The sequence below is a fragment of the Heteronotia binoei genome, chromosome 6 (assembly GCF_032191835.1).
Source record: "Heteronotia binoei isolate CCM8104 ecotype False Entrance Well chromosome 6, APGP_CSIRO_Hbin_v1, whole genome shotgun sequence".
Classification (NCBI taxonomy): domain Eukaryota; kingdom Metazoa; phylum Chordata; class Lepidosauria; order Squamata; family Gekkonidae; genus Heteronotia; species Heteronotia binoei.
This window is the reverse complement of record NC_083228.1, coordinates 40,733,332-40,756,556: the sequence shown is the minus strand read 5'-3', so window position 1 is coordinate 40,756,556 and position 23,225 is coordinate 40,733,332. Positions and strand designations below refer to the sequence as shown.

Genomic DNA, 23,225 nt, shown 5'->3' with positions numbered 1-23,225 from the left:
GTCCAGATTAGTGTTTCCATGGGTTCAAGGATTTCCACCCAAGCAGGATGATTTTTCCACCTGTGCTCTACCACAGCAGCCCAAAATTTGGGAGACATTTCAGGCTGCTCTGGATGTGGGGAGGTAAAGCTATGCTTTGTGAGATGAAATGCTAGTCTGGATCCAGGTCAATATGTACTTTGGATGTACAGGCTAGAAATGGTCTGCTTAAGAATTAAATAAATCACAAAAAAAGTGTAGCAAATGCTATGGGGAAGGATGTAGTATATTCCAACTATATGGGAGAGGTTATAGTTCAGCTCCTAAAAAACAAAAATCAGAATGGCAAAGGCATAGGCAACATGCTGATCACCACTTTGGAGTCAGGAAGCAGTTTTCTCCAGGTCAGATTGGCCAGAGATCTTGGAAGTTTTTTGCCATCTTCTAGGCATGGAACAGGAGTCACTGGAGTTGGGTTGGGAGATATTTGTGAATTTCCTGCATTGTGGAGGGGGCTAAATTAGATTACCCTGAAGGCCCCTTCTAACTCTATCATTCTATATGCCTGTTTCACTCACATAACCCAAACCAATTATGGGGGGGAGGAGTGGCATTTCTTGATTATTCACTGATTACTAGCTGAGAATTCAAAATCAGAACACCTTTATAAGTCCTTCGGAAACTAGGCTAAGAAATTATATTGAGCCTAAAGCATGTGCTACACAAACAATATGTATTATTTATTTTAATTAATTTCATTTCCAACCAACTGTATGAAAATGTTATGAACTTGTAATTCTGTGATCCAAATAAAGTTCTGATATTCATCCGAACCTGATATTCATCTGAACCTCTCTGGTGGTGCACAAGTTTAATTGTGCATATAGACTCCACATTCACACAGAAACACATTCATGGTAGAGCTGCCCCATCCATTAAAAGTCAAAGGAAAGAACACACATGACTGTTAATTAGCAAGCACATACAGACAAAACCTACTTCCCTCTGAAGTCCATGGTACACTTCTACTTATATTTCACCTAACACTGTTTAATACTACTCATTTAATTTAGAAAATCAGAATCCCACAGCAAGATAGGATGGGAAATGCCTAAGCGATGCATAAGTGCGGGTGTAAGAATCAAAATAAATTAGGAGAGGAAGGAAACTGATGTCTTGGGAAAGCTATTGCTTCTATATAGTTTAACCATCCTGATGTTCCTGCTGTGCATGCATATGAAACAACGTTTATTCCAAGATCCCATAAGTCCTTGGGGTCTTCCTACTTCCAAACAAACTGACCCAAAGGCTGCTATAAGCTTCTGCTATTCAAGGAAGAGAGTATGAGAACTAGAGTGGCCAATCCCCAGAGGGTGGCTGGAGATCTTCCACTCCAATAACTGATCTTCAGGTGACAGAGTTCGGTTTCCATGGAGAAAATGGCTATTTAGGAAGGTGGGCTCAATGGCATTATACCCCATGGAAGTCCCTCCCCACTCCAAACTATCCTTCTCAGGCTCCACTCCCAAAATCTCCAGGTATTTTCCAATCCCAAGCCTGCAACTCGTCAGAACCCATTATAACAGATTTCTAAAGTTAAACAGTACAGTTCTTATAAGTTCTGCAAGGTACAATAAAAACTAAAACCACATTTCCCTTAGAAATTAAATTCCATCTTTTTAACTATATACATTCATTGTCAAATGTCATACAATAACTGAAACAACCGAAGACTCAGGGAAAACCAACAGACAATTAATTTACATCATTTAGGGGGGAAAACACCCCAAGTAAATATTAAGTTTTCTCCAATATAACTACAGTAACTAAGCCATTTCATTGCTATAAATACACATGGAAGAGAAGTTTTTAATTTATAGTGACAGGATAACAACTGTAGAGAGACTGATTAAATGCAGAAATACATGTTTTCTGTATTAGCACGTATTTCTCTTATTGCCCAAATATTGGATATACGGCAGTTATATAAAAATGCATTACTGAAAGATAAATATGAACTTACTATTAAGAGCCATAATGTTATCTGTTCCTGGATGGTGAAAATTTATACCCATACGACCTAAAAAATAACAGTAAAAAAGAGAGAGAACATTATTGTTGTGTTTTAGGTAAATGAGGTTGCTCTTCAACATCAGATTTTATAATTAACTGAAAATTACTACTAGCAACAAGGAAACTAATGGGGAAAATTTACACCACCTTAACATTTTACTTTTTCTAGATAAGAATACTTAGCATAACACTTGAAGACTGTTCAAGACACAAAAGTCACCACAAAACAGAAAAGGATGGAACAATGTTGTAAGTGCTTTGCCAATCTCATTACACTTTAAAGACAGTTTATTACTCTTCAAATTGGTACTTCAGATTAATATGGATGACAGATAATTCTTCAGTTGTTATAGACAATAGATCCCTAAAGTAAAACTGAGATCCCAAAAGGAAAACACAATGTATCCTTCTTTGCTAGCTCTACAGTGAGAATGAGCTGGAGGGGCTACCTTCCAAGTAAATTCTCAAACTGAGTTTTCACTTTGCTGTCTAAACTCATCTGAAATTTCCTGTTATTACAATACTAGCAAACCTGTTTCTAATTTTAAGCTTCTGGAGCCCTCCTTACCCCCCCCCCCCACACACATCCATCCCAGGTACTACTGAGAAAGAAATATGTTTAAGGTTTGTTTCATGGAACCTGTTAAGAGGCTAGTGCTGGGAAAGCTCCTCTTCTCCCTGTCTTTTGCAAACTGTTATGCGCACTTCACATAACTACAGTTCACTTAACATAGCAGCAAAAAGACAGTATTCCAAAGAGACCAAAAAGCAAGTGGTGATTTTTGGATTAATCAATTACACATCTCCAACAGTTCAGATTACCACCTATTTTAAGCGCTCTAGTTCAAAACTTTTTTTAAAACAAAAAATATTTTTATTGAGATAAATATATGAAAACAACACAGGTAAATAAATTATGTACCCAACACAATACCAAGAGCATCTTATAAAAGATTATTACAATTTAAAGAGAAAGCAAATCCATCTATATTCAAAATTACTAAAGCCTTCTGCAATAAAAAATAAATAGGTAAATAAATGAGTAACACAAAAACTCAGAGGTGAGTTTTCAGAGTGGAAAAAAAAAATTAGAGCTGTAGCCAAACATTAAAAGAGTTATTGGAAGGGAGATTATGTTCTGTCGTGTATTTCAACAGTGATGACCATGTTGAAATTAATTTGCCATATGCCTCATTGGTAAAAGTATGATTTACAATGATGGAAATATTGTGCATAATAAATTGCTCCCATATTTTGTCATGCCATACTTTTTTTGGAAGGTGGTAAAGGAGATTCCCAAGCAGATGCTATTGTAAGACATGCTGCAGCTATAAACAACGATGTTAGTTATTTGTGTACAGTATCTAATTGTGACTTATCCCAAAAGTTCAGAAGCACTAACTCAGGTGTTACAAGAAGACTTTGAGAAGTAATAGCCAATACTTGTTGCATAACATCAAGCCAAAATTTGTGTATGGCACTGAGTAAAAACTTAGGCAGGTAAGACATATATAGGTAAGCTATACTGGTACAGAACTGGCACTCAGCCAGCTAGTTATTTCACATTATTCTGAAATAGCTTTTCTTTTATAATCTTTTAAGGTACATCATATCACACAAATGTAAGTTTGAAATCAGGATGGCTAACTTCTTCAGCTGGGAAGCCAAATCCCCAAGTTGCTCAGTGATAGAAACTCCTCTAGCAATGATATCACCATTCAGATTTAGCAGGCTAGGAGTGGGGAGTTCAGTCCCCAAGTCTAACAAATGTAACAAAGGTGGCCAAGCCAAAGGGAGCATAAGAAAGTTGCATTTTCTCCTTCATCGAACAGATTTTCCAAATGTTAGACTGCCTCAGCAGCTTCCACATCACCACATAGGCCACAGGGACAAGTCTTGCATTCCCAGTGCCCATTGGCTGAATAAGATACATTTACTTCAATCCTGGCTAAATTTTAGACATAGCCACATAAGAATCTCATATGGCACACAATGGCCTACCATAGATATCAGCACAATAACCGCAATAAGAGGTTACCTAGCCAGTTAAATTGTTTTACAGTTCTATGTGACTTAAAAAACAGGGTTGCTACAAGTTACGGCTCTGATACATATTTAATCTTTTTCCTACTTTCTTTTGTCAAAGTTGGAATTGTGCTATTTAACTAGACACAAAAATAGAATCAAGTATGTGACATCTGGTGAGGTTTTGTGTGTGTGCGTGTGTGTTCGTTCAGAAACTGTGCCAGGTGCTGCCTGCGTGACATTTTGTCACCTGCCCTTGGCCTTCTATTTTTAAGTTGTTCTTGACAGCTATCTTCCCGAAAAAGCAAAAATGTCAAATTATACTAAGTAGAAACATACATTTTTAATAAAACAAGGTTCTAAATAACAGTAAAGTAACTAAAATTGAAATGGTCATAATCAATAGTCACTTTTGATTATGGGAGCTGAGTTTAGCAACAGGTTTACTAGTCACTGACACAGTTTCAAAAATATATTAAAATGAATAAAATCAGAGTGAGTTCTGCATGTAATTTAAGAGGTGCCCAAAAATCTTAGCACATATTTAATACATTGTAAGAAGTAGTAAGAACTAGACAGTGACTGACAGAAGCCAGTACTATGGTGTTTTCAGTATTATATAGGGATGTCCAGGTGAGACCTAGGGATCCCCTGGAATTACAGCTCATCTCCAGACTACAGAGATCAGCCTGCCCCCACCCCCCGGATAAAATGGATGCGTTGGAAGATGGCCTTTATGGCACTGTGTCCCACTCAGGCCCCTGTCCTCCTCAGGATAAAATGGATGCTTTGGAAGATGGCCTTTATGGCACTGTGTCCCACTCAGGCCCCTGTCCTCCTCAGGCTCCACCCACAAATCTCCAGGAATTTCCCAGTCTGGATCTGACAGCCTTACCCCTTTCAGTCCCCTGCTGGTGGCCAGGGTGGATCAGGGGTGCTGACTTTCAAGACATTCAAGCTGGTTAACTCACATAAACTTTAAAATATATATTTATGGCTGTTTTCTTCTTAATCTCTTTGACTAAACTTTAAGAATATGGGGTTGCCAGGAAAAGAAAATGCCTGTGGCTCACTACAACATGTTTGCCCAGGGTTTTGGGTTTTTTTACTGATGCAGTGCTTGTTTTTGCTCCAGCTTATAGAAGTTTGTGTCTAAAAACAAACATTTGTCACAGTTGCTTGGATCAAATTGGCCTGCTGTCCCTAATGTATGGCATATTACTTGATGTTGTCAAAGCCATCACTTGCAAATCAGATCTTTGAGCATCATGGTTATAAATACAGAAGTACTCTCAGAAGTACAGAGAACCTTTGGCCAGGATACTCAACAATTAAGGCAGCAATGGTTTACCCACATTTGTCGGGGTGGGGTGGGGACTTTACTTGGATAAAGACTTACCGTAATTAGTTATTGACTTTTTTTTTTTTTGCAACTTGGCTATGTGGTAGCAGAACAATTTCTGGTATATATGAATAATTTATATTTGATTTATTTCAATCTACCTTCAGATCTGGTGATAGGATGGCTTTGGTCATACTAGTGGATATTGTGACTCACAGATGAACATAATTATTCTTCCCTATTAATTATATTGAAAACTCCCAACTGTCTTTGATATGATTATATCTTCTTAGACCATTTGGAGCAAATGGCTAGCACCCCAGGACAATCTACTTTAATTATTACTACAGCTTTTTTCCAATAGGATGGAAAGGATCACCACCATCTCCCATGGTTGCAGTATGCAAGCTTCCCTCAAGGGCTTATGCCATTTCCAGTGCTGATCACACTATTGTCAAGCTTTGAAATAAACTGATGATATCAATCCTTCTATTTCAATAACTTTTAAAAAAGTTATTGAAATACAAGAATCGATGTCATTATTTTTTTTTTGCTTAAAAAATATAGGTGCTATTGCCAAGAGTCCCCCCTTCCCTCTATGCACAAGCAATTTATCCACAGTTCTATTACTATCGTGTTGGATTAATGTAATGCATCCTATGTAGGAATGCCCTTGAAGAAGCTTCATAAGTTTTAAGCAGCAGAAAATTACCTTCTAAACTCTTGGCCGGTATTGAGTGACACACACATGGTCAACCTATTTTTAGACAGTTTCATTAGATCCAGTTTGTTTACAGACTTATATTAAGGTGTTAGTTTTTACTAATTAAGATTTTCATTACCTTCATTACCTGAAGGACTGCCTTCCCCCCATACGTGCCCACATGCCAAAAAATGTCTGTTCAGCAGGTAGTGGTAACGAAGTCCTCTTTTAAATTTGTACAGCAATGAGTAGACAATGTATGATGGTTACCATTATTGGAACAGACTGTCATAGGAGATACACCAGGAAACCCTCATAATTAATAAATTGTTACTGCTTTCTCTTCAAACCAGAGTAAGAAACCAACTTGAAACCACGGTTTAAGATTTTGATTTAGAGGGAAATACATAACCATGATAGATATGGGTGTCACTCCAAACTACAATTCTCCCTATAAAGGAAAATGAAAACAAGGCTGTGAAGAAGAGTTGGCAGAAAGGCGTCAGCAAGCCTTTGGTTGATATATTTCGGATGCATATCTGTCCAATTAAAAAGCATTCTACATAGCAGGCAATACTTATGATAAAATTATACTAAGTACATTCTAAGTATCTGGAGTACTTAACATTGAACTTTTAAAAATCAACAAAGCAAGAATTCAACCCAAACATTAAAGGAAAGCAAAGTTTAAAAAACTAATTTAAACCAAACCTATCCATTATGCCTCAGTTAGGATCATCAGGCCTATCTTGAAGACTGACTAACGTACAAACACAGCAGATATCTAATTTCACTTGGACTGAGGAAAGGACTATTCAAACTAGCAAAAATTCTTATGGTGAAAAAGCTACCCAGCATAATAACGGGAAATTTACATTACAACAGTGGTACTATTATATTCCACAGAATGTAATATTGTACATTCACAAGGAAAATGATTATGTATGTCAAGATTCTCACTATTTAAGTATTAACCAAGAGAAAAGTCTGCTCAGATGCAGGAAAAAAATCTCCTTCCTATTCAGATTTATTTGAAAGCTTCAAGTTCCTCAAAGCATAACAGGAAAAAGTAGTTTCCACTTATTTATTTATAAATGGTACACAATGGGGATGATCCAACCATCCCCCAAGGAGCTCTTCTGAAGCATAAGAAACCTTGAGTGGCTTTTTCTCCAATGAAGAAAGGTTTCAAACTTTGCTCAGTGGAGTGTAAAGATAGGTCCACCGATGTGGTAAAACTCTTAATTAAGAGAAAGTCTACAGGAGGACTGATATTTTCACAAACAATAGTAAGAAACAAAGATTGCTGCTCTGGCTGAGGATGGCTCAGCTACCCCTACCTTCCCCCATCCTGGCAACTGCTGCAGGCTATGCCTCTGATACTGGCAAAAGCAAGAGATAGAGATGGATTGTGAGAGAAGGGTGGCTTAGACAGCTGCCATACCTTCCCTCATCCCACACCAGCACAGCCAGCCAGAAGCCATCCATCGCTTGCATGCAAGGCAGGCTGCAATCCAGGAAGGCAGTATATGTATCACATGCTCCTCTTTCTCAACACTCCTGTGCTTAGTGGCAGCCATTGGGGTTCACTACCCTTGTCCACCTCCTCCTCCTCGGCTGTTGCACAAGTTTCGGATTTTCTTCCCCAATATTCAGTAACTATTGGGCTGTCTCACTCTACCTTTCCTTCTCTCTATTCCCACATGCCTTCTTCATCCTGCAAGCTGGGTTGATGGATATGGTTTGCAGATGGATAGAATGAACATTGTTCAGGCTCTGGATCCTGGAATCTGAGAACGTCTCACTTTGTGGAGTGACCTTCTGCAAATGTGCTTTACTGGGACAGCTTGCACACACATGTAGCACTTGCTACCTAGGAGGTTCTGCAACTGCAGTAATATGGAAGTAGCAATAAATCTTTTGTAAGATAGGGGGATATCCTATATCCATCCACAGTGTTCTGAAGACTTACAATACTTATTTCAGAAGAGGGAGTAATGATTTCTGCTGATCCCTCCTTCCAATGCAGTCATGAGCCCTGACAAAACTGAAATGTTCAGTCATCTGGTAGTGATCTGTAATTGATTAATAATTAAAAAAAATAAGACATAATGTGCAAGTAAATGTCCCACATGATATATGTATTTCTGTGAGTGTGTGTGTGAATGCATGTATATGTAAGTAACCAACTGGCAACCCTAGTTACAAACCTTTGGAATAGAAGCTGAGGTGCTGGCCAGCATTTCTTGAAACTTACTCATACTTAGAAATTTGTTGGAAATTGTTTAAATAATTACAAATTATTTCCAAAGTTACAAAATTATTACAAAGTTAGACAAATCTCAAAATTCCAATAAGTAGGGAAGGGAGTTCTGAAGCAAAATTTGCAAGCCCCTGAGCATATCCTGTTACATATTCAAAAATATTTGAACAATTTTCATAAGAGACTGTATATAAATGAAAAGGTATAAATAAAGAGGCTTCAAACACTGTAAACGTTATGCTTAAGTGCTCAATGATCAAGTTTTGCCTTTCTAACCACAGCTCCAGTGGCACTGAGTCAAAAAGGGTTAGCAACCAACTGTGTGATTCCAGACACGTGATCTCCGCTAACTGGATTTGGGTTAAGAGACTTTGCACATTCCAACAGGGACTGAAGTATTAACTCTGTCTATCAGGGTATATTTCAGTTGATGAATAATAAAGGTTTGCTGCAATTTTCCATGATTCACATTCTAAGGATTATTACCTACAACTTTGTTACAACTGGCAACATAGGGATCTTGTCTATGTAAAATATATTACAGTTAAGAGACTAGGGGGGGAGGCTATTGGTATAACTTCTAGGAAAGAAGAGATTTCAGTCATCTTCAGGAGTCACTAGAAACTCTCATGGTTTTACCAAAGAGTTTCTCAAGATTCCTGGAGAGGCCTGATGCCATTTCCAGGTTTTCTTGGAAATGATATTATGCTGGTGGCCAAGCAGCCATTTTTTCTCCCACTGCCACTCCACTGGGGGCAGGGGATCCCCCACTAGAGGCCTATCAAGTCTGATTACTATGTACATGTTGGAAAGGACTATTAGTGATTTCTACAGTGCATACAGCAGGGATCTATTTGAAAACTCACCATTCACCCAAATACAAACCCATGTAATGTGGAAGACCATTTTGGCTACTTCCCTGAATCTCTTGAATGTGTCAGAGACCTCAAGAGAATAACAGGACTGACAGTGACTACAAACAATGGCTGGCTACCAAGGACAGCCAAAGTTTGGGCACATCTTTGTACTATAATATAGAATGATATAACTGGGATATTTTGCTTTGAAAATATAAATAAACAGGGTCAGCTAGCATACTTGTTTTAATTTAACAATAGTACTGTTCAGAAGACAGGTAAGCACAGCACAGACACCACATTCTGCACATATGCATCTTTTCATGAAGGAGCAAAGGAGAAGGCACTTATACATCTAGCTTAGCAGCCCTTTCAAGAAAGAGCAAAGGAGAAGCCAATCCTCAATTCTACTATCTGCAGACCTCTGATTAGAAAATAGTTGTGCCCATATAGCTTCAGGTAAGAATAAAAAAGTGGTTAAAATCAGCCATTTTACATCTCATCTGACCTACTTGGAAACCTCACCTAGATCTCCTGTTTTATTGCCTGTACATTTTAATGTATTTGGCATTAAGAGACTGACAGTAGGATAACATATGGCTTGCAAACAAAGCAGCCCGCTATCTCTTCTTCCTCTCCAGCCCCCGAAGAATAGGATTTTTTTAAAGCAGGAACGCAATTCTGGCTGACTTGGCATCAGGGGATGTGGCCTAATGTGCAAATAAGTTTCTGCTGGTTTTTTTCTACAAAAAAAACCTTGTGTGAAACAATGCTGATGTCAGGAGATGTGGCCTAATATGCAAATGAGTTCCTGCTCAGCTTCTTCTACAGAAAAAGCCCTGTGCCCAGGAGTATCCAGTTAAATAAACCTGTGAAATCACCCTGCAAAGCCCAATGAGAAATGAGAAAGCCAAGATAGATCTTGGCCAAATGGTCTGCTGAATGTTGCCTATGATGGAATACATGTTATTTAAAATTCAAGATAAAAAAAGGAATTTTGAGGTAAAATAATATTCAATTCATAACACAGTTGACAATTACTAGATACACAAATTGTATTTTGAACTAGATAATTACAAGGGCCTATATGCTTATTAAACTTCCACTAATGATAAGAGGCAATTTTCCAATTTTCCCTCCTCCTGCAGAGCCCCACCATCTCTTGTTCTGTTCCTGAGGGCTCCTGTCAGTTGTGTTAAGTATGCAAGAACCCAATTATACCTGTTTTAAGATACCTTCAATAACACCAGGTGGTCTGTGGGAGAAACTTTGCTAGGCTAGTACACAAACCTCTGACTTCTGCAGGGCTCAGGAGGCAAACAGCTCTCACTCTTGCTTTACTTAACTGAGAATGCTGCAATGCCTGCTGCATGGTGGCATTGTCAGCTCAAGGAATATTTGACTTTTAAAAAGGATTATTTGCTGCAGTCAACAATATTTTATTATTGACTAGTGTGCAAGCCCTATTTGAAGACCTGTTATCCCAATACAGATCTTAACAATAAAATGACGTTTGTAAAAATACATATATGTTAATAGAAGTCATGCCACTATGAGATGGACAACAGACAAAATGGCTCTAACATAAATGTGGTACTGGTAAAGAAGGACCTAATATTAATATGCTAATCCAGCACATTGAACAAACGAATGAAAGTCATGGATAGGAGCAACCCTTCCAGATAAACTTTTCTTGATGAGAAAGTAGGACCAACAGGGTTTTCTTCATCTTTGGTCAGAAGAAAGGTATAGCATCTGATCCAGTAAACAGAGTTTTCTTTAAAGACCCAAACTGGAGTCTACATATTCTAATACACAAATTGTATATGTCATTTCTTAAGACATATTGTGATTAGTTTTATTAGTGAATTATTATTGGCTATAAACTACCACTTTTGTCATAACTTGGGAGAAATGGGAAAAAATAAATTGCTCATGTTTTGGCTTTTGGGACTAGGAAAACATGCAAGGCTCTTGAAGTGGCTTATGCTAAACTGCTGGAGATGAATCAATTTCTCAAAGACCAGACTGATTAAAAGCTTAGGCAGTAAAATATTTTGATATTCAGCTCTGCTTCTGTGACCTTCTTAAATCTTTATTTGGAGCAGGTTAAGAGACTATAACTATTCATTTAACACAAGCTTCAGGGGAGATTCTGTCTATGCCCATATTAGACTGAACTGGGTTCTCCTGAACATAACAATCTAAGTACATTCTCTGCACAACTGCAGAGAGAGAGAGGAACTAGTAGAAATCAGCCAGGGGCCACTTCGAACAAGAACAGGTGCTGTGAACGTGCAATACCGTCTACTGACAAAATGTCATTTTATCTAAGTAGTCCCATTGGCTCTTTAAGAAACTTCCCAAGCTTGTATATTTGGCAGAGCGAAGCCTTATTTGGCTGATTCTCATGTTTGCTATTCAAGTCCCCTACTTTTCAGTTTTATTCTTCTACAGAAAGATTAATAAGACTAGAATATCTGCATTCTAGCAAAAATTAAAGGTAAAGGTAAATCCCCTGTGCAAGCACCAGTCGTTTCCGACTCTGGGGTGACATTGCTTTCACAACATTTTCATAGCAGACTTTTTATGGGGTGGTTTGCCACTGCCTTCCCCAGTCATTTACACTTTACCCCCAGCAAGCTGGGTACTAATTTTACCGACCTCAGAAGGATGGAAGGCTGAGTCAACCTTGAGCTGGCTACCTGAACCCAGTTACTGCCAGGATCAAACTCAGGTCGTCAGCAGAGCTTGAACTGCAGTACTGCAGCTTACCACTCTGAGCCATAGGGCTCCTAGCAAAAATTAGATAACCGAAATTACCCACAGAGTACTGTTGATGAGCAAGAAAAATAATCAGTTGTTAGGAAAGCAGTACAAGACTTTTCCAAATACCATCTCATTTCAATATGTCTCGGTATTCTCATTATAGAATGGCCAAACTACCTCATAGGGCTTAAGCTTCACTTAGTAGGCTTATAACCAGCCTGAACCACACTTGCCTTGCCATTCCTTGGCTCTCCAAAATATCACAGGAAGTCCTGAAGTCTAAAAACAGAATATCTGAAAAAGCTAGGGAACAGGAAATACCCTGCAAACAGGTCAAAGAGATTCATGTATACTTGCAATATCAACAGCAGTATAATCCTTTGTTTGTTTGTTTTATTAGATTTATATCCCGCCCTCCCCGTAGTGGGCTCAGGGCAGCTAACAACCAATAAAAACACATCAGATCATAAGACTTAAAAACAATCAACAGTTACTATATGATAAAATAATCAATTAAAATTACATAATTATCGGTAAGCAATTGCACCGCCAATACTATCCAGGACCTTGTCAGGTATGGCACTCATGATGTTAATACAATAGTGTCAGTCAAGATTATCAGTTCTATGGTGACTTGACAGCTGTCTCCCATTACTCACTAAATGCAAGGAGGAATAATTCTGTCTTTCAAGCCCTGCAGAACTGTGAGAGGTCTTGCAGGACTCTGATGTTATCTGGGAGTGCATTCCACCATGTAGGATCTGCCATGGAGAAAGCCCTGGCCCTGGTGGTGGTCAGTCAGCCTTCCTTCAGCACGGGGATTGTTAAGAGATGTTGAGATCTCTTAATGTAGTATCAAACATGCAATTCTATCACCTTTGACACTTTAACTGTGCATTAAAAGCTGCTGTTAACACATCTAAGATTACATGTACATGTATGTCCTTCTGGTTTTTTTTAGACTGCTGGCTCATAGTACCCTTGGAAATTTTAAAGGGACTCATCAAATTTTAATATTTAAGGACAAAACTGTATTGCAACTCAAGCCAGGTTAATCAGGGATAATTCTGGTATTACTCCTCCCTATTTCTGTCGTTAAGACTTATCTAGACAGGAGGAGATTTTTTGGCACAGCAATTTCTAGACTGTATTAAAACCATACGAGGCTAGATGACTTTTCAAGCAGCTGTTTCTAAAGCCTAGTTCTCACTGAGTCATATACCCACTTCAGACTGCAGGTGGGGCCTCATATGGCCGAGTACTCCTCACTCCAAAAAATGCTTTGTGTAAAGAAAACAAATATTAGGCGAAATGTCAAGTTTCTAGCCTAGCCTTCTCCTGTGCATTCTAGTTTTCTGTTTGGGTGGTTTTGGTTTCTGCCTAGAAGAGCCTAATACCATATGAGCCTGCACCTGAAGACTGATGGTGCAGTCAAAATACCGATTCATTTAAGTGAAAACTAGCCTAAACTGCCATCCAGTTCATTGATATTTCCTTCTGCAGATACGATTAATTTCCGAAGTCTTCAGAAGAGGACAGCTAACCAATTGTCTAAAATATGAAGAAGAAACACAAATTCATACCTTTGCTGAAATGTTAAGCTATACCAGAAGGTGGAGATGAGGTTGCTGAGCTCTAAGAAAGCAGAGCAAAAGCTGCAGACAGGTCTATCTAGCATAACAACAGTGCAACCTGAGCTCTCAAACCTGATCTGCCAGTTGCATGTGTCACATTTATTAGCTTCTGATCTCTTCACCAGGCAAAGACAAGAACTTGAATTAAGTTCTTCTAAATCTCACAACAGATTACTGACCCATTTCCCCACACGTTAATTTTAATTCCTTTTATATTTAAATGTATATAACTTGTAGGCAGTTAAGGCTGCCAGGTTTTTTTTTGGGGGGGGGTAGGGTTGCTAGATCCAGGTTGGGCAACTATTTGAGATTTGGGGATCAAGCCCACTCAGTGGAGTCCAATTCCATAGAGTCCATCCCCCCCCCCAAAGTATTCATTTTCTCTAGGGAAACTGATCTCTGTAGTCTAGAGATGAGATGAGCTGTAATTCTGGTCCTACATGGAGGCTGGCATACCAATCAGCAATTGGACCACTGGATATTTATCATGAAGGTCCTTCTCCTCTGAGGAAAGGAGGACATCTTGAAGGGTGATTCCCACTGTCCAATCAGGGAGGCAGGAACCATTTTTTTAACTTCCTGTCTCTTGCCTGCGGAAGTCACCCTCTTCAGTTTTGGTAACTCTGAGAGCAGTTAGACTATAATGTCAACTCTAGGAAAGAGAACACATGGACAGGAACAGAGCAATAACATATATAAGAAAAAACAGGGAAATAATACAATTGAGACAAGAAGTATATCTGTGGAGTAAGTAGTTTGACAATGACTTCAGGAGAGACAAGATGTCCTCTTTTCCTTACAAGAGCAGAACTCTTATGGTAAGTATCTAATGGTCTGTCCTCTCACTGAGGTGGAGGATGTCTAGAGCAGTGTCATTGGTTTTTTGGGTGGGTCATCTTTGCTTAATATGTGTTGCAGCACTCTTCTGCTGAAGGAGTCTTGAGCTGACAGAAGTCTTCCCTGTAGACTGGAGCATTTTCATACTTAAATGTCTCAACTTGATGGATTTGTTGAGGAATTTTAAAATCCAGGATGGCCCTCCAGTCCCTGCTCTTCTTGGCACAGTAAAGATGAAGCTAAAACTTTGCATCCCTTCTCCAGTGGTGGCACAGGCGAGATGGTTTGGATGGCAAGAAGATGTTGGGAGATCCTGAGGCATTTTTCTGGTCTCTTGGAAAGAAGCATTCTGGTGTAGGGTTGGAAAATTATTTTGCATAACCCTTGGTGACTAACCCCACAGTCCAGAGGTATGTGAGACTGGATCCAGACTTCTTTGAAGTGAAGTAGTCTTCCTCTCACAGGAATTGAGAACATGCTTTGGGGAGCTTTCCATCTTCTCTGATCTGTTCCTGGGCTATTTGGCAAATCTGGAATTAAAACCTCCTCTTTCTGTTGAAGGGTCTCAATTGATTCTAATTCAATCTTCTTGGATCCTGTTTGGATCTTGGCAAGGCATGTTGGGAATGAAAGGAAGGCTATCCAAATATTTCAGTGTCTTTGATAGCGCCTTCTATTTGTCCCTGTTTTGCACCAGGATTTTATTCAGGCAGTCCCCAAATAATTTAATTTAATTTTTCAATTTATACCCCGCCCTATCTGTTTCTCTGCAAAGGATATGCCATCACAATAGCCTCTGAATAGAAGTCAGCTTGCCATACCCAACGCCAGAGGTCGTTCTTGCTGTGGCAGCTGAAGACATGGTTCCGAATGAAAAAATTAGTGAGACCTACATCATGTCTGTTGTGAAGATTGCCTTAAGAATTCTGTTGGCCCCTTCCCTGAGTCACCTATTGGACTTTGGTAGCAGTTAGAGTATCTTTATTGTCCAGATAATAGCTGCCCTGCATAAAAATGGATGCAATTGCCGACACTTGATTGCCATAGCTTCATGAGCTTTCCACAGTGTGAAATCTATTTTATCTAAGCTGTTGCGAATAGTGCCTTTATCATCTTCTGATGTCAGACCAAAGGATTGAAGTGCTGTTGTGAGGAAAAAAACCCTTACAGAACATCATAATCACCAACTTGGTTGCCAGAGCACCTGGAGAAGTGACTCACACACATCTGGCCAGAGAGTGTGGGTAAACCTATCCAGGGGCGAAAGGGACTTATGCAGTACTAGCAGCCATAACGCTACAAAGGCTTTCAAGACCGGTACAAGAGTGCCCAACAGGAGAACGGATGGCTTCCCATCGTTCTGTAGGACGTCCATCCCAGCCATGGAGCGGAAGAGACTGCGCCGCCAGGAGCTATCCAGGCGAACGGTTTTGAAGCGCTGACCATAGAATCCACTGTGGAGGGCTAACACCACATGCAGCCATCTTCCTACCAGGCCTGACTCCATTCCAGCGAAGCGGATGGCTCACGTACTTGCCAGATGTCACCTGTGCCTGCAAGCAATTTACCCACCAGAGGAGTGGCTAATCGTCCAACCGCCACTGTCTTTATTTAACTGAACTCAAGACAAAGACTAGTGCCAAGGAGAAGACAGAAGAAGAGGAAGACCATCTTCAGTCAGAGCCAAGTTCCTTTGTGTAAACTGGGTGTTACCTAGGCAATGATTTGACTCTCTATTGTCACCCTTTTAGATAAGTTTAATAGTCTTAAGCATCTCCCACCCAGTAATCTCTCCTATTCTTCTCCCCAACTGTCATTTTGGAGCCTCACCCTGGGTCCATTTCATCCTGAAAGTTCACTCAGGTATCCAGGATCCAAGCAAGTCCATTGGTCAGGAATGGGCACCCAATTAGGTGACACCAATGAACTTCCTATTGACTATCGTAGCAGTCCAGCCCTTATGGTCACTGCGAAGCCTCCCCTTTTTGTGAGGTCATGCATCAGCTGACCACATTTCTCCTCCCTCGTACCTCCCATCCCCTAAGGGCTCAAGGTAGTCCTTATAACCTGTGGACTAGCTACCCACAGGCGTGCTTCTAGCAGTATCCCAATTTCCACTGCCTAGATCCATCCCCGATTCTAAGGCCAAGTTTTGGGTCCCCTCTCCCACTTCCTCACTCGTTGCCATTGGAGCCTTCCTTGAAGACTATGATCGGTAAATATCATCCTGTTCATCTACCCATGTGTTCCCCTATCTCTCTATCTATTTTTTCTTAGGACTGTATGTGTGATTGTATGAGTATTTTATCTTGTATGGAAGCCTATATTTTTCTTAATGAATTTTAATTGTTTTACTTAATTAGAGTCCCTAATATTTTTAAGCATTAATTTCTGGATGTGGAATCCTGTATACACAGGTAAAAGATCCTGATTAAGCCAGGTGCCCACCTGACAATTCCCTAACCTCGTTTTGAGGGCATTTTGTCTTACACTGTAATAGGAGCAACCACCAGTGGATCCTGCAAGAACTGATTGGCAAACAATGGCAGATCATGCATCTTCTTTATAAACTTTGGGTACTGCTTGTTTGCTAAAGGTTTGGCCCACTTGCATTTTAATTGTTTTTCAAATAACTGTGGGAATGGAAATGCTCTTTCAGCAGTCTCTCTTATGGAGGGGGGCGGAATTCTTTATTTCCCTTAGGTCTAGTTTTCTAATTAGAATGTGTAAGAGATTCTTGGTGCTCTAGCACAGTGAGAGTTTTGACAGGAGGTACTGGTAGTCCTCAACCTTAAGGAATCTATTTTTTGTGTGCACAGGATATTTTAATGTCCTCATCTTGATTGTCTGACAGAAACTCTTCCTTCTCTCTGCTATCAACCTCAGTGCCAGAAGAGGAATCTCTTCTGTATTTCCCCCCCTTTTCTATTACAGGATTCCTCCTGAGGTGCTTTAGTGGGCCAGTATGCACCTCTCCCCTCAGATTTCTCTCACTGTTCTTTTGCCTGTTGGTGGGGAGAGGGAGGAGAAGGTGTCAGCCTGCAACCTCTCTGGCTTTGGCTTCCCTTGGGCATTGTGCCACTAAGGCACTAGCTCTGAATCTCCTCCATCATGGGAAAAAAATACTTTTTAAAACGTTACCAGTTGTCTGCCCATTGGCATTGCAACCATCTAAGTGGAAGCCTTGTTCTTCCAGACTGTGCAATGAGTTCCCTGGATCTCTGCTCCAAAATGCTGTGATGTGACAGAACTGTCAGGCTTCATATCCTCTGAACTGGCCATGGCCACATAAGAGCTGCCTCCATGAGGTGTTTCTGGCAGTGTAAAATGGCTGCCACTGTTAGCCGAAAGGCTCAAACTGGCTTTGGACCCTGGTGCATTCTTTACTAAGTGACTTTTTAAAACACACTTTCCCTCTCCTCACAACAAGGCATAAGCCGTGTCTGCTGAGGTGAGCCAGCTGTGGGCCTTGCCAGTTTCCCCAGTAGCCTCCCTTGTGCCTGACATTAAGGATTGGTCAGTTTCTCCCTCGGATATAAATCTGTCACTGCCACCCTACTGTACCATAATTAGAATGGCCAATTGGTCTTGCTCTCTGTTGCTACCACAAAGTGGCCACTGTTGCTAAAGTGAGCTTGACAGCTGCCCTTCGCTGCTCTCCTGGAGACTGAGGGAGGGAAAGAGTTTGGTCCAAAGAGGACAGACAAGGGAAATAGGATAGAACAGAAAAACATTTTAGAAAAGAGTGACTGAAAAAGAGAAAAAATATATTTTAGCATAGAAAAAAGCAAAGTCTATTCATTAGCAGCTCTCCCTGTTGAGGAAGGAAAGAAACTGAAAAGGGTGACTCCCACAGGCAAGAGACAGGAAATTAAAAAAAAACCCTGTTCCTGCCTCCCTGATTGGACATTCAAGATGTCCTCCACCTCAGAGGGAAGAGGGGCAGTCAAAATATCTCTACAGTCAGCATTCTTATTCTCAAGAACTCTTCTTGTGCCCTCACAATCCAAAGAAAATTACAACCTTGCTCCTACAGCTTAAAGTAACAGGAATCCTCCATCTGATATTCTAAAAATGTGAGAAGAGATGCCTACATGATGTACATGAACATGCACACAGGATGTTGCATGAGTGGAGAGCAGCCATTTTAGACTATTTAGGTATGTACAAAGCTTTAATACATTCATAATGAACTTCTAGAATTAAAATAGAGGGCAGCAAATGACACCACATCTTATTTACATTATTTAAAGTGCCAGTCTAAACAGACTTAATCAGCCCTCCACCTGCATTTGCAGAAGCACATTTAATGCTGTTGGTACAACTCTAAGCCTTGGGGCTAATCCAGAAACTCCAGCTGCTACAAAATACAGTGGTGTGCCTGTTGATGGCATTGCCTGAATGGTCATGTATCCAACCAGCACTACCCCATTTGCACTGGCTGGCTATTGAGTACCAGATTCACTTCAAAGTTTTGGTATTGATTTTTAAAGTCCTGCGCAGCCTCTGAGGGACCGTCTTGTTCTGATGTGCCCTGAAGGGCTCTACACTCAGAGAACCAACTGGTTATCCCTGGCCCCAAGGATGTCCATTTAGCCTCGACTAGGGCCAGGGGGAACATGCTCACACTAGAGGTTAGAGGCCTGCCAGATCTGCTACCATTTTTCAGGGCTTGTAAAATGGAGCTGTTCCACCAGGCCTTCAACAGAGGCAGCGGATGTTCAAACTAAATCAATATGGCTTCCCTTGCCACAGCACTCTGACATATACCGAAGTACAGTGAAGTATGCTGAAGTGTTTATTAGATGGCCAGCTGGAAATTTTGTGTCTCTTGTTTCTAACTATGAAGTTAGATTTTAATGATTGCTTTACTGGTTTTAATGCTCTTGTAATCTGCTCAGGGGGTAGGGTGGAATATAAATCTCCAAAAACAAACAAACTTTTTGGAAAACAGATTGTAACTGTGGTATTTCCCAAAGATATTACTATATTTTAAGGGGAAAAAATCACAGCCACAGCATTTCAGAATGTAATGTTTTAGTTGTGATAAACATACATAAAGTGCTTAGCAAAAATTGTAGTCTAGATCAAGGAGCAATTCACTTCCACTAAACCAGCCAATCCAAAGTAATGAACTATTTCAAACACTGTTTTATTCATGCGAAGCTCAAGGTCCTAATTCTTCACAGCCACAGGGGGAAATCAGTACTCCAATACTCTTAGCTGCTGGTTCCACTCTCCTACAAACCATGTATTTGATATGACTACATCTATATTCTTTATGACACATGGATCTCAATTAATCCTGAGTCAGAGATAGTGATGGACTACCTCTCTCTGCTGGCCTCTAGGTAGCCAGATCCCAGGTATTCCTAGATCACAGACATCTTACCCTCTGCCAAAGCCTAACCAGTGGATATCCGGATTGAGTCTCAAGTCTGATAAGCAATTATAATGATTACCTCAGTGTTTACAGAATATTCATGGTAATATTTGTTGAACTATGTAATTGTTCTCTGTCTTAAAGTTAAATAATTCCTAGAGACTATACAGCAACACTTAAGTTTAACTAAAGATTTAAAAGACTGATGTGGTAGTAGACATTAGTATGAATTATTAAGCTAACAGCTGCCCAAATCACTCATTCATAAGGTTTATGATGAGTACTAGAAGTACTTTAATTTATCACTGAAGCTGAAAGAACAGCTTGGTCTGCTCAGTTGAAGAAATCATCAATATTTCATTATACCTATCAAGCAAATCATTTTTTTAAAATGCAATCTTTCTCTGTCTCAGTTTCCAACCATTTGAGATCTGCATCTTACACTCATATAGCATGCATTATAATTACAGGTAGATATTTAAAACAAGCACATGAAAATATACTAAACATAATCACGCATTTCACATAAGAATAGCTAGATTTTCAATTTTGCATGTTTGTAAAGTGAAAATTTAAAACTGATCATGTGATATTTTGTAAGAGAAAAGCCAACTATACTGAAATAATTTTAGCCACATTTTACTGTATCCTTAACCACATTGCATACTTACTCTTAACTGAGATAACTGAGATTATGAAGTCAAAAAAGTAGCATTAAACATTTAGCAACTTGTTTACTAGCAAAAAAAGCTGTTTTTCTTTTAAAGCGAGTATGAACATATGAATATTCCTAACCTGTAAAATGATTCCTCCACATTATATCAGCGAAACTCATTGGTGGGCCACTGGGAGGGTAGTGTTTACCTTTAAGAGGCTCATGATCAGTCCTTATCATATCCATTAATGAGTTTTCCAAAGAGTGCAAGTTAAAAGTATCATAGGGCCGATTCCGGTCCTAGGAAAAAAACAAGAAGAAAGGACTATTACAAAGTCATCAGTAAATAATGCAAGCACACTTCTTCATCACAAATTACTGGTAAATGAGCAAAATGTGCAAATCTTAATTTAGTCACATTTTCAGAGAAAATTTAATAGCATCAGAAGAAGGAAATAGCAGCATCCAGATTAATTCCTGTTTTTCGCTAAGCAATTTATTTTGTTACAATTAGATTACAATAAATAATTTTAGCATGACAGCTTCTCTGAGCAGATAGCTTATTATATATTCTCAGAAAGCTGGTATCAGATTGGAATAAAAACCTAAGAAATTTTTCTTTACTGTCATACCTAAGGAACTTCTATCCCCTCAGATATTAACAGAAAAAAATTAACACACATTCTCAGAGAGCAAAAGCAAAAATAGACTACAATTACATATAGCGACATATAACATATATATATATATATATTATACGACATACATATAACATATATACAATTACTGTGATGCACCTGAGTTCCATTCCATAGAACTAGAATGTGCAAAGCAGACTATTAAGACACACAAATAAATCTAGAACAAGAACCCTTTGTTTTCCTTTAATCCCATTACTGATCACATGTTAAAATTACTGAAAACATTCTACAGAAACATATATTCAGTGGAGTTTAATTTATATTGCTAAATGTCACCGTAAAATATATCGAGGTATGAAGTAATTTGGGGGGGGATAAGCTTGTCCCCAGAACAATATTCCCTGAAACACTATGTACCCTAGGAATATATCTGCACTGCATGCTTGCAAAATAAGGCAATAACTCACACACAGCAAGATTACACAAACAACTCTGAAGGGGATAAAAGGCATGATATACAACAAAAGAATCGACAGCATGCAGCAGCCACTTGAAAATCCTCACCGGATTCATCCAGTTTATATTTCAGTGCTAGTGTATACCGCATATGAAATCAATTATTAAACCCCAAGAGCCTATAAAACTGTTTAGATCTCCTAAATTTAAAATTCCAAATAATTTCTGCATTAATATTCTAAATTGTTTACAAATCGATACTTTGGAGTTATGCTTTGCCACAAGTTAAAGAGAGACAGCCCTTATTTACCTAGGCAGAGCTGGAGGAAAAGCCTGATGATCAGCTTGACTGGCATCATGCTCATAAATTCATCTCTGTGCAAATCTTACTCATCAACAGGAATGTACTCCCACTTCAATGTACAGAATAGTAGCTTAATAGTTCGATTAACTGGTGCTCCAGTTTCAAATATTTAGAGTTAGATGCAATCTCTCTTGCATGGCACATTTGAATTACATAAGTGAAGAGAGAAGTCCCTTTCAAATTCCAGGATACCGAGCCTAGAAGCTGCTGTGCTAGAAGCTTCTGTTTCTGCATTATCCAGAGACAGTACACCAGCACTATACAATGAATCATTAGATAAGCAGGAAGGAGAGGGTTACAGAAGTGGCACCCTAAGGGTTTTTCAGCCCAAGTGCTTGCTGAGTTTTTCCCTTCCAAAGCACATTGACATTCATCAGAATTATGATCTTTCACTAAGGAGCTCAGGGGAGCACTCACTTGAATCCTTAACCTTTCTGTGACGTAGACTGAGTACATGACTTGCTCAAGGCCAATATGCTCACTGGCTCAAGGGGGATTTGATCCAAGGTCTCCCCAGCAGAAGTCCCCATACTCCAAAATGCTTCACATATATTCACTCAGTAACCTTTAGACTACATTGCACTAGCTGTCCTTTGTAGGGACCAGACCTTGCTGTCTTTCTCATACCATCATTGTCAGAGTTACAAAGACATGGTTCAGGGCCGGAAGAAGCAGAGAGCATTGCTTGAAATTATTTCCTAACACATCTAAAGAATGTGCAAGTAGGGTATTAAAAGGGTGAGGGCAAAAAATGTACTTGAACCACTATCCTCCAACATATTAATATACAACATGCATCTTCTGAAGTCGGTCAGTTAAAACAATAATAGTTTATTCATATTGTATTTTCTTGCCCATCAGCAACATGAAACAGCATAAAAATATACATTTATTTATTTTCAAATAACCAACTCTAACCCTGGCACAAACTGCAGCTGCAAGTTGCCAAAAATTTTTTGAAGTGAGTCCATCCTGGCTCCAAATCTGGCCGGCACCACTGCCAGCTTCATATCTACGGACCTTATCAGTCTGTTCTAAGTCTAACCAGGATACAACGTAGGAGGGGAGAACAATGTAAACTGTTTTGAGTTCCCATAAGGGAGGAATATGGGTATAAAATAAAAATTTAAATATTATTAAGCTCTGATATAGTATGAAGCAGGTAAAAAAAAGGACTCTGTCATGGCCAATTACAGTCCCCTAAAATTTCTGCCCAGAGCAACCAGATAATTCCACACTGTAAA

General features: G+C 39.4%; 1 protein-coding gene across 8 annotated transcripts in view; it reads right to left on the bottom strand.

The window, feature by feature from the left end:
* The window catches only part of CPEB3 (cytoplasmic polyadenylation element binding protein 3), a 106,455-nt gene that overhangs the window by 59,871 nt on the left and 23,359 nt on the right, over positions 1–23,225 (bottom strand). For 6 of the 8 annotated variants that reach the window (XM_060241352.1, XM_060241356.1, XM_060241353.1 and 3 more), the window contains 2 exons: positions 20,661–20,820; positions 2,003–2,059 (listed from right to left, as the gene is read on the bottom strand). In XM_060241352.1, the coding sequence (XP_060097335.1) occupies positions 2,003–2,059; positions 20,661–20,820 (217 nt within the window). The remainder of the gene's footprint in view (positions 1–2,002; positions 2,060–20,660; positions 20,821–23,225) is intronic. The other 2 variants (XM_060241354.1, XM_060241355.1) reach the window with 1 other exon arrangement.